Source organism: Suricata suricatta, chromosome 8 (assembly GCF_006229205.1).
Source record: "Suricata suricatta isolate VVHF042 chromosome 8, meerkat_22Aug2017_6uvM2_HiC, whole genome shotgun sequence".
NCBI lineage: Eukaryota > Metazoa > Chordata > Mammalia > Carnivora > Herpestidae > Suricata > Suricata suricatta.
In genome coordinates, this window is record NC_043707.1 from 81752424 (window position 1) to 81764890 (window position 12467).

Genomic DNA, 12467 nt, shown 5'->3' on the forward strand with positions numbered 1-12467 from the left:
GCCAATTATCAAATTCTTTATCTATGGAACAAATATTTATTACGAATCAACTTTATGTCAACCATGCTGCTAGATACCAGGGGTAGAATTATAAAAAAACAGACACGATTCCTATCTTAGTGAAGCTGACAACTTAGCTAAATAAATGCTTTACCTATTTCTGTAGTTGATTTCAAGCAGTCCAGAGACCGAACTTGTTGGACGGATAGGACAACTAACACACTGAAATTCAATGCACCTTCATAGATTCCTTACATCCCTGCACAGGATGTACTACATTGTTAAGAGAAATCTGAACCAAGTAGAGAGACCAAGACTTAGCAGAATTCTGTAACAGTTGTGAAGGGCCAGAAAGGTAGAAGAAACCTTATGAGGATATCGAAAGGAATATCTCAAAAAACCTGATGGGTTTTTCCTATCCCGTTTGGGCAGTTTACTAGTAGTGATATACTTCTTGGGGTTCTTGAAGGCCAGAGAAGCTGTGTTCCCTCCACCCCACCCCCAACTCACCCTACTGGGAGTGCATCTGTGCCTCCCATGCTGTGTAGCTGTCTGTGCATTGTAAGTTGTATGACTTACCCACATTCCTGGAACTTGTATTTTTTTGCTTGGGTCTACTGGCTGCTTTTAATCAATCACTCACTCCTGTGACAATACTGCCCCTCTCAATAACAATCCTAACCACTGGCATTATTATCTCTATTTTATGTATAAGACTTAAGAAATTGCCCAAGGTGGGCTGGTAAATGGCAAAGCTGAGATTGAACCTCAGGTCTATATGACTCCATAACTCATCCTCTTAACCTCTGCCTCAACGTAGACATACTTCAGATGACTGTGCTTTGGAAATATCAAAATCTGACTGTTCAGAGAATTAATTTTAAAACCACAAGTAAAGAATAAGAAGAACAGACGGAACTAGAAGACGATGCTGTGACTGAACCTAATCTAATCCTGGCCTATGGGTCCCTTATGAAATTATATAAGAGACTGGAATCTAATAAAGAATTGTGTCCAGTTTGCCTGGTTATCAATCAAACCTGCTGATACTTAATTTTATGACATTCTGTAGAATAGGCTTCATGACTCAGATTCCCATCTCTTCATTGTTGCAGCTGCCACTCTTTTGTTAGACCTACTATATAACCACAGCTAAAAAAGCAACATTAACAACTTGTGTATGGTATAAGATCCTTGCTAACTCCAGATAATCCTTCTCCCCCTTCAGAATAAAAACTCTTATTCTGTTGATGGAGGGTGTGAGTGAGTGTATAGACATTTGTACGTGCGCCTGAGCATACATGTTGAGCAGCTCCTGTGTACACGCTCGGGAGCTCATGCGCAAGAACAGATATTTTTAATCCGGTTCTTTTCAGATTTCCATGGGTTGCAGTATACATGCAGTAGGGTATCCATTCAGTTTACAAGTAACTGCCTTTTCTGTTCCCCATTCAGAACAGGGGTTTCTGGCAGCCACATTTATATTAATAAAACATGACCCCACTGCCACTCCAATCACAGTTGCTTACACCAACAGTGGCCATTTGATCCAAAAAAGGCCAATCACATTCTCTCTCATGGCAGACTCCATTTATTCCTAATTCATTATGCTTTCTGTATCTATGCCCTTTGCCATGTGACTTTTGGGTTCCTTCTACTAGAGGCTGAGTATATGTATTTTCTCTCCCTACTGGATGTTGGACTCAGCTATGTGAGTTCCCCCTAGAGCTGGCCCATAGAATGCCATAGGATGCAACCTGAAGGTAGGCTTTAAATGGGCATGTAAAGCTGGGTCTGTCCTCTTGAGTTCCCAGCCCTCATCTATGAGAAGAAAATGGATCAGGTAGCTGCTGGTCTGAGGACAGGGAGAGACATGTGGAATAGACCTGGATAAAACCTGTGCTCAGACTCAAGCCCACCTACAAGCAGTTCACAGACACACGAGCAAGAAATAAATGCTTATGATTGTATATTGTCAAATTTTGGTATGCGTTTTATAGAGAACTACTATGGCACCACATACCTGACACATCTCTCCTGAAACTTTACAATTGATCTGAGAGAGAAAAAGACCATCTATTGGGAGGAACTGGAACATGTAAATGGTAGAGTTTGCTATGGAAGAATGTTGAACTATTTCCCCTCTTTTTTGGACTTGCTCCTTTAGTTAACTTTCTCTTTTTTTGCTTTTTTATTTTTTTAGGTAAAGTTCATATAACATACAATTAACCATTTTAAGGTGAACAATTATGTGGTATTTAGTACATTCACAGTGTTTTACAATGACCTCTACCTAGTTCCAAAATATTTTCATCACCCTGAAACAAAACCTTATACTTATTAAGCCTTTATTCCTAATTTCCCCTCCTCTCTAGCCTCTGGTAACTGCCAATATGATCTTTTTTTTTTTTTTAAAACATTGACTTACATATTACCTATTATGGACTGAGTTGTGTATCCCTCCCACCTAATTCAGATGTTGAAGCACTAACCCCTCATGTGAGGGTACTGGAGATGGGCCCTTTAAGGAGGTGATTAAGTTTAAATGAGCTCAGAAGAGTGACTCCCTGATCCTACAGGACTGGTACTTTTATAAAAAGGTGAAGATTGCAGAACTCTCTTTGACATGTGAGAACCCAGTGAGAAGGTGGCCGTCTGTGAGCCAGGAAGATGAGTATCTGTAAGTTCCACCAGAGTCTGACCATGCTGACATGCTGATCTCAGATTTTTAGCCTCCATTGTGAGAAGTAAATTTCTCTTTTTTAAACCATCCAGTCTATGGTATCTTGTTATGGCAGCCTGAAGTGACTCACACACTTATTCTGGATATTCATATAAACAGAACCATATAACATGTGGTCTTTGTGCCTGGCTTCTTTCCAGTGAAAGTGTGTTTTCAAGGTTCATTCATATTGTAGCATGACTAAAGAATATCTTATTGTGTGCATCCCACATTTTGTTTATCTGCTCACCTGTTAATGGATATTTGGGTTGTTTCCACCTTTTGGCTATTGTGAAGAGGACTGCTGTAATATTTGAGTACAAGTATTTGTTGGAGTACTTGTTTTCAATTCTTTGGGGTATATCCTTGGGAGTGGAATTGCTGGGTCACAGAGTAGAGCTCAGTATGTTGAACCTTTGGTGCTCAGATCCTCAAAGCTGTTTCTTGGTTGCCACACAAGGAATCCTTCCTTGGATTCCAGAAGTCAACTACAAAATACTTTCAATAAGTTCTCTTTGTTGCTGTAGCTAGACAAGTCTTATTTAAGCTAGAGTTAACTGCTATTACTTGAAACTTAAAAATGTCAAACTAACAAATAATAAAATTTCCATTTTTTGGTCCCATAATATTAATATCATATAAGAAAGATGGGCTAAAAGCTCTTCCTTCAAAGTTTGGCATTGGAGTGGTAAATCCTCTATTGATACTAACCAAATCAGGTGAGATTCTGGAATTCAACTGGACTGTGAGATTGTTGCTTAGTTTGCTACTCACCTTTGGGACCAGGAAGCATAGGACCTTGCATTTAGAGCATATTCCAATTCAAAACGGCTCCGTAAAGCTGCCACATGGCTCCGGCCAGGCGCTCCACGACTCACCAGGCAGTCAGAAGAAGAGGAAGGTGAGAGAGAGCCACTGCTGTTACTTGATGCAGGAGACATCAGCTGAGTGGAGAAGGGGTAGTTTCAATCCTTTAATAAAACCAACAGGCTTAGGGCATAGAATAGAATATAGATTTATTTTAACTTTCTATTCTAGGATTTCTCATTTTTAATTTCTATTCATCTCAGCTTGCTTCTGGCTTTTCCTATCGGCCTCTAATGGCAACACATAGCAGGCTTAATTTACTTTTTTTGACCCAGTTCTATGCTGAGAGCGGGCCATTTAAACTTATACCCGTCTTTCAGAAAATATGGCAGGCTCAAATCAGATTCGTAAAATAGATATGTAGAAGGTGATTATTTCATGACTAAAAGATTACATTTTTCACTATGGTGATAAGATTCATGGTAGAGTTCCTTTAAATTATAGCTTAAAATTATCTCCTTTATATAAAATTATTTCCTTTACATAAAATGAATTTACACATTTTTCCAAGAATACATCCATTTTATAAAATGAAGGATGCTTTAATGTCTGGCAAGCATGAGGACTAAAGAGTTGTTAGGAGAGAATTTTTAAAAATAGTTACAAATAGTTAAATGTAGCTAGAAAATAGAAGAGTATTGAGGGAAGAAAATGAGAAGTAGAGAAAAAAATAGGAGAGTGGTGTTCTTGAATTTCTGATGTCCTTGCTGTTTATGCACTTTACCTAACCCAACTGAGAACATTAGTGCTTTGACATTATAATTTCATAAGACATGTAGACAGTAGGTTTTGGTTTAAAAATATAATATATGTAAATTCTAGGCTCTTCACAGTAGCCAAGACATTTCTAAGTAAAGCTCTGAGAATCATGTGATGTCAGTGTTGAAATGAACCTTCAAACTCTTCAATGATTGAATTTTTCCGTGCCTCCTTTTTCAAGTTAGCTATGTAAGCTGATGGGGAGCCTCCAGTGACAGGGAACTCACTGCCTTCAGATCTGTCCATTTATCTTAGGACAGATCTGACTATTAGAAAGAAAGTTCTTGCTCATAAAAAAAACCCCTAATTATTCATTTCCATCTGTTGGCCCATAGAACAGGGCCAATCCCTTTGTCATGTTATCATTTTTCAGCTGTTTAAAAAACACCTCTTGGACTCATCCTGATTTTCTCTTCTCTGGGACAAGCATCTCTGGTTCCTCTAATGGTTATCACATACATGATTTTCAATCCATTCATTATTCTGATCTCTCTTCCCTCAAATTGGTGTTCCAGTGATAATTATCATTCTAAAAGGATATAACTGGCACTATTTTGTTCAGTCACCTCAGAAGAGAGAGGAATAATCCCATCCTCTATTCTGTAACAAGAGAGCTACTTCACATTCTAACTCCCAAAGAAAGAGCTTATTGTCCAGTAACATTCATGATGCTCCTAAACCATACCTCCACTATTTGATATTCTTAGTATTGTTTCCTTGGCTCTGGTGTGTGATGTTACACTTATTCTTGTTAGACATGTCCTTTAATTTTATCTTCCAAGATATGGAGTTCCACAAACCAAGCCCCTTAAAGCTGACTCTGGTCCATTATTTAGTGTGACACACTCCAGCAGGTTCTCTTGCATATAGTTATTCATCTTCTCTACGAGGGGAGATTGTGCTAAGAGGCTTGGTCAGAATAAGAAGACAAACTAATTTAGGAAGTCCTACCATTGTCTCTGTTTCTGGAATCCACTCTTTCATCTAATTGGATATATCCTCAGACTTGGAACAGTTTTGCCCTGGGAAACACAAAGGTTCCAAGTGACAGTTCCCCTTGGAACTCAAGCCTTCAAAGTGTCTCTTAACATTCAAGGCCTCTGGCAGATGCTCTTGTTGGTAGGGGCTGCTGAAGCCCCACCAAATATACTCCTGTTCTCTCTGGTTTGTATGTTTCAGGACCAAAGAGAAGGGAGTGGAGGTTTAATGTCCAAAGACTGATGCCACTTCCTATATACAAGGCTTCCTTTTTAGAAGTTCTGGTTAAGAGTTATCAGACAGAGCCATTCACTCCAGGCTGCAGGTGAAGACCTGGAACCCTTTCCCAATAAACTGGGTTCTAATGACTCTAAGTAGAGATTTGGTGGGGGGAGGATAGGGGGGGAAAGGGATGGTTCCACTGTGGGATTTAGTACAAGCTCAGGTTGAGGCTGTTTTCCTTGTTTTGGCCCTTCCGTTCATATGCACATGTATATGTGAGCTTATATGTGTGATGTCCACATCCCTGTCTTATAGCACTCATTTGCACTGAAAATATATTATTATTTTTGAATTAGGGCTCACAGTTTAGCTTCCTTGCTTATTTTCAAATGCTATCTTCTGACCAGGTGTATAGAAAATTAAGGCAATTAGAGAGAAAATTAAAGCAAGCAACTCCTTGATATTAAGGGAAGAAAATTCCATTAGCCTGATTACCAACATATATCACTTTATGAAACATATGTGTGGTATAAAAGCAATGCATCCCAATTAATTTATGCACTAATTTAAGTGATAATGTTCCCTTTCTTACTGAGCTTAAATACACAGTGGCTTAAAATTTAATTTATGTTTCACTGTATATAGGAACTTTTATAAAGAAAAAAGTTGATTTAAACAATTAACTTCGAACATATTTGCATGCACTTGTAAGCAAGCCGGGGAGAGGTAGAGGAAGAGAGAGATAGAGACTCCCAGGCAGGGTCTACTGATCTCACAAACCATGAGATCATGATCTGAGCTGTAATCAAGAGTCAGATGCTTAACCAATTGAGCCACGCACGAGTCCCTACTGCATTTTCAAATTTTTACATATTAATTTTTAAAGCTGGGCATACCTATGACCATTTGCCTGACTGATTATTTGTTGGAAAGGCCCAGATTCATGCTGGATTTGTTTTTGTGCCTACAGATTCAGTCAGTCCACTCTAGAAACTTAATGAACAGGTTAAAAATAGGAATGAAATTAAGGACTTTAATACCTACTATCTTCTTAGAAGCACCATCTCACCTGCTGCCCAGCACCCTTGGATACTCAAGACAATTTTATGGACACATTTCAGAAGCTAAAGTTCTTACCTCAATGTTGCAGAGACATTCTTCTAGCTTGGTAACAACTTCAGAAAATTCGGGTCTTCCCTGTAAATAAAGAAAAGACTTTTTTTTCCCCCAAAGAATAAAAGGGAGGCAACTCTCTTTGGATTTTAAAATTGGGTATTTGCATTTGTAAAGAATAAGATTAACAATAAAGTATGTTTTTATTTAAAATACACTGTATTGAAGTGTTAATTGAATGTTCATTTGCTGTTCTGGGAGGGATGTTGAGTCTCCTTCTGATAAGAGTTTTAAGTCAGAATTTGCAACTACATTCAGATAATGAAATAGTGGAATAGCTTTAATTAGCTTTGCATGCTTTTAAATGGCAGGTTTTCCTCTTCAAAATGAAAGAATAAAAGTGAATACTAAAAACTGTTAACTATCTCAGTGCCTTATAATATACTGTATAATTTGTCTGTAGGGAAAGAATGGCTAAAGCAAATTTTATAATTAGCTTGATTTTTGAAAATGCCACCTCAGATTCAAAGCTGAGATCAATAGAAACCTCATGACTATGCCCTATTTTAGGGTTAAGATAAGCTTTGTGTATTAAGAAAAAAACTACCATTAAAGACATTGTTCATTATGAACTTCTGTGTCAGATGAGTCTGCTTAAACAAACATTGTATTCTGATTATAGTCCAAACTTTGTTCTAGTTGCTAGGGATACAAAAATGATTATGGATCTATGAAAAAAAAAAACTCTGGGAATTTTAGACTGTGTTGTTCTCTTTGGAAGAAATTATATGCCTACTTTTGTCAGATACTAGGGACTATATAACCTATCATTTCTCCTTTATGAAACTTTTACTGCCAGGAGGTGGATAGCCCAATTTAACATTCAGGTGCAGTAACCAACTAATTTAGATTCTTAGTAGAACAATTTCTCCCTTAATATGTAGCCTTTCCCTGGGGACACCGCTTCCCCCAGAGCCCTCTCAAGTGGAAGCTGTTTTATCTTGTATAGTCCTGGTACCTCTAGGTTGGTGGGGGTGGTGATGGGGTGAGTAGAGTTCTGGGTCTTCCTGACCATTCTTGCAACTTCCAAATGGTTTCTCCTCTAAAACCCATCAGTTCTTCAAGCTCTCCCACTGGTCATTCTCCCCCCATTCTTTGAAGGCTTTAGTGTTTGGCTACCTGCCATGCTAACACTACTTAGTGCTTTTATTATCCATGAAGCTCATCCTTACAATAGCCTGACCTCTGGGTTCCTTTCCTCTTCTGCCTTGATCTTACACTCCACCTTCCTGGTGGGTAGTCACACAGCTTCCTAGGCTCTGTTACAGACAAGGTCTGTAACCCTTCAATGTCTCCCAACCTGTCAATTTCCATCAGATCACTATCTAGGCTCTATCTCTTTTTGTTCTAGCTTACTTCTTCTGGAACACTGACTCCAAAAATCGTTAGCCACAAAAACCATCTTACCACTTTAAAACACCAACTTTTGGGGTACCTGGTTGGCTCAGTCGGTTAAGTGTCCGACTTTGGCTCAGGTCATGATCTCATGGTTTGCCCCACGTCAGGCTATGTGCTGACAGGTAGCTCAGAGCCTGGAGCCTGTCTTTGGATTCTGTTTTTCCCTCTCTCTCTGCCCCTCCCCTGCTCATGCTGTCTCTCTCTCTCCCTCTCTCAAAAATAAATAAAACATGAAAAAATAAAATAAATAAAAATAAATAAACAACTTTTATTGTGAACATTTTCAAATATATCCTAACGTATTAGAGAACAATTCAATAAACCTTCATTATTTATTACTCAGCCTTACAAAAAAGTGTTTTGGCTAATATTGTTCTATGTACATACATATGTCCATATCTATCTACCTACCTACTTTTTATCTAACCTATCTCCTCTATTTTTTGTTCATCTTACCACTTTTTCACTGTCATTTACTTACCTTGTTTCTTCTTAGATTTCACTGGCAATCATAATCATGCTCTTCCATACAGCCTCAACTCCCTTGCCTTATCACAGATTTATACAGTATTGGGGAATAGCCCAATCTTGAGTGAATCTATCCTGACTGGATTTACTTAAAAATCATGTCCCTCTAGGGGAGCCTGGGCGGTTCAGTTGGTTAAGCGTCCAACTTCGGTTCAGGTCACTGTCTCACGGTTCATGAGTTCAAGCCCTACATCAAGCTCTCTGGTGTCATCGCAGAGCCGGCTTTGGATCCTCTGTCACTCCCCTTCTTCTCTCTCTGCCCCGCACCTGCACATATGTGCGTGCTCTCTCTCTCTCTTTCTCAATAATAAATAACATTAGAAAAATAATTTACCTCTAACCTCAAGTGGACCCTCAGTACTCCTAGGGAGCCTATTACACATTTTTAGCTCACTCACTCACACTCCAGAAACCTATTTTGAACCGTTCCTCAAATGTCAAATTTCCACTACTACATTGACCATTCACCAATGTCTAAATTCATATAATTTGTCTTCACTCCCATTTTTATGGATGAAATTTGCCTGATTTGATGTGAGGTCAATTCCTTCTCTGTGTACTAACTCTTATCCCTGCTAATCTCCTCAAGGGTATTTCTCTAACAATAATTCTCCTTTCTACCTTTTTTGCCTCACCAATGTTCCATTTCTTTTATGTAATCCCATCAACATACAGACATCCTATAAATTCTTCCATCTTAAAAACAAATAACAACAAAATAAAACTCTTGATTCCACTTCTTCCTCAGGCTACTACTCCATTTTCTCTGTTCACCAAAATTGCTCTGAAGAATTACCTACATTTGCAGTCTTGTACTTTCTTCCTTCCATGTGACCTCTGCCCAAATCAGGTTTTCTCCTGTGACACTCTGCTAACCCTGCTTTTGTTTAGGATACAAAGACCTGCCTACACATTGCTAAATGCAAAGGTTAAGTTTCAAAGCTCAACTTACTTGGCTCTGCATTAAATACAGATAATTCATTTATTCCTGAAACATTCTTTAATCTGATTTGAGGCCACTATTCTCACCATTTTTCTCTTCTCTCACTTGCTCTTTCTCAGTCTCCTCTGTTAGTTTTACTTTTCCTCTTTATCTTTAAATTCTGGATCGCATCAGGACTCAGGCTTTGGGTCTCTTATCTATCTTTTGAGTTAATTTGTTGAGGGTTTAATTTTGTCTCATGGCTTTAAAAAACAACTCCCAAATATCTATATCTAGCCCAGTACACTCCCTTAAAGTCTAAATTCACATATGCAATTTCTTATATTTATAGTCTCCCCTGCTTCAGTAAATGGCAGCTCCATCCTTTCACTTACAGAGGCCAAAAACCATAGACTAATCTCTAACTTCTCTCTTTGTCATACTCTTGCTTCTAATCCACCAGCAAATCATATTCATTCTTTCAAAGGGTATCCAGAAACTGAATAGACGGATAGCATTTATAGCAGATCAACCCTCTCCCAGACAACTGTAAACTCTGGACTAAATGTAAAAGACAGCTAGCTACCTAAAGGCAGAAGAAAGGGAACAAAAGCTGTTAGATTCTGGAGGGAAGGCACTTAGAAAGAAGGAAGAGCATGTAGTAAGTTTTCCACATTTTAATTTTTTTTTAGTTTATTGTCAAATTCGTTTCCACATAACACCCAGTGCTCTTCCCCACAAGTGCCCTCCTCCATGCCACCTGCTCATTTTTTACAACACTTACCCTAAGTGCAGCCCTCATCTACATCTTAGGAAACAATTAAAAATCTTAGGAAAGCCTGCAGGCTTGTTTGCTTAAAAAAAAACCCAGAAGATAAAATTCAGGGAATCAAAGTTTTTTTAGCTATGGCTTTATAACAAATTATCAAAATTTCATGGTTAAAAACAATGCCCATTTATTATCTTACAGTTTCCATGGGTCAGGAGTTGAGGGCAAAATAACTGGGTCCTTTGCTCAAGGTCTCATCAGACTAAAATCAAGGTGTCAGCTAGCACTGTGAATCTTATCTGAGTTTCAAGGCGTCTTCTAAGCTCACTGGTTATTGAAGAATTCATTTCAGGGATGCCTGGGTGGCTCAGTTGGTTGGGCATCCAACTTGGGTTCAGGTCATGATCTCAAGGTTTGTGGGTTCAAGCCCTGTATCAGGCTCTGTGCTGAGACCTCAGAGCCTGGAGCCTGCTTTGGATTCTCTGTCTCCCTTTCTCTGTGCCCTTCCTCTACTCATACTTCATCTCTCTCTGTCTCTCAAAGATAAATGTTAAAAATATATTTTTTAATTCATTTTCTTGTGGTTGTATGACTCAGGTCCCTGTTTTCTTGCCAATGGTAGTTTAGGGATGACTCCATTTCTGAAGAATGCCCACAGTTTCTTGCCACATGGTGTCTATAAGCAGTTCACAACATGGCCATTTGTTTTCTTCCTGGCCAGCAAGGACATGTTTTTCTTCTTCCACTGTGACAACTGGAGAAACATTCTCTGTTCTTAAAGGGCTCATCTGATTAGATCAGGCCTACCCAGGATGATTTTCCTTTTGCTATATGAAGAAATATAATTATAGGAGTAATATTTCATCATATTCATAAGTTATGCCCATATTTAAAGGCAGAGGCATGTGTACCGGGGGCAGGGATCATGGTGGTTATCCTAGAATCCTGCTAGAAAATGAGGGGAGATCCTGGAAGAAAAGAGTCTGAGAAGGAGAACTCCAGAATCTGCATATAAAGTCTGTTTAAATCTCCGGCTGACCTCTGGACCACATATGTACGGGGCTGACTAAATAGCCCAGGAAGGTTTAAAGAAATGAACTGAGATTAGGTCTTTTGCTTGATGGAGGGCATTGTTCTTACTATTTTCTCAGACTAGGATTATCTAACTCTTATTCTCTGCCTGTAGAAATCCTCTGCCCTTTTCAAGGCCCAAGATACATCCTTCCTTAAGTGTTCAAGTGATTCCAAAAAATAACTTTGTGACGTTGTTTAGATTTACTTCTTTCTTCCTTGTGTTATAGCTAGGTATTTACATGTTTACGTCACATAAACACATAGAAAGTGCTTTGAGAATAAGCAATGCTGGGGCTCCTGGGTGGCTCAGTCGGTTAAGCCTCCAGCTTTGGCTCAGGTCAGATCTCACATGCGTGGGTTCGAGCCCCGCGTCAGGCTCTGTGCTGACAGCTAGCTCAGAGCCTGGAGCCTGCTTTCGGTTCTGTGTCTCCTTCTCTCTCTGCCCCTCCCCCTCTCATGCTCTGTCTCTCTCTGTATCAAAAATAAATAAAACATTAAAAAAAATTTTAAAAAAGAGAATAAGCAATGCCTTATTTATTCTTGATTACCTAGTGTGTTCCATTGTACAGGATAGCTTGTTTGAGCTCCAATTTTTTACATTAAATTGCATCATGATAATAAAAAATTATCTATCCTCTACTTCTCTTTTTCATCTAAACCACCATCAACTCTTTCTTGTAGTATTATAATTGTCTTCTAACTACTTTGACGGCTTCTGTTCTTTGCCTCTCAAAAGTATTCCCAACATGATAGCCAACCTACAGCTAACATAATACTCAATAGTGAAAATCTCAATGCTTTTCCTCTTAGATTAGGGATAAGACAAGAATGCCCACACTTGCCACTTTTATTCAACACAATACTTATTGAAGTCCTAGCTAGAGTAATTAGGCAAGAAAAAGAAATAAAAGGCATCCAAGTTGGAAAGGAAGAAGTAAATCTGTCACTGTTTGTAGATGACATGATATTACATGCAGACCGCATAATAGAAAACCCTTGAGACTCCATCAAAAAACTGTTAGAACTAGTAAAGTCCTGTGAAGTTGTAGGATACA

General features: G+C 38.7%; 1 protein-coding gene across 3 annotated transcripts in view; it reads right to left on the bottom strand.

Annotated features, from left to right (window-relative positions):
- Positions 1–12467, bottom strand: part of LOC115298812 (serine/threonine-protein kinase TNNI3K-like) — a 275419-nt gene that overhangs the window by 47658 nt on the left and 215294 nt on the right. For all 3 annotated transcript variants that reach the window (XM_029947943.1, XM_029947944.1, XM_029947942.1), the window contains 2 exons: positions 6686–6745; positions 3497–3666 (listed from right to left, as the gene is read on the bottom strand). In XM_029947943.1, coding sequence (XP_029803803.1) covers positions 3497–3666; positions 6686–6745 — 230 coding nt within the window. The remainder of the gene's footprint in view (positions 1–3496; positions 3667–6685; positions 6746–12467) is intronic.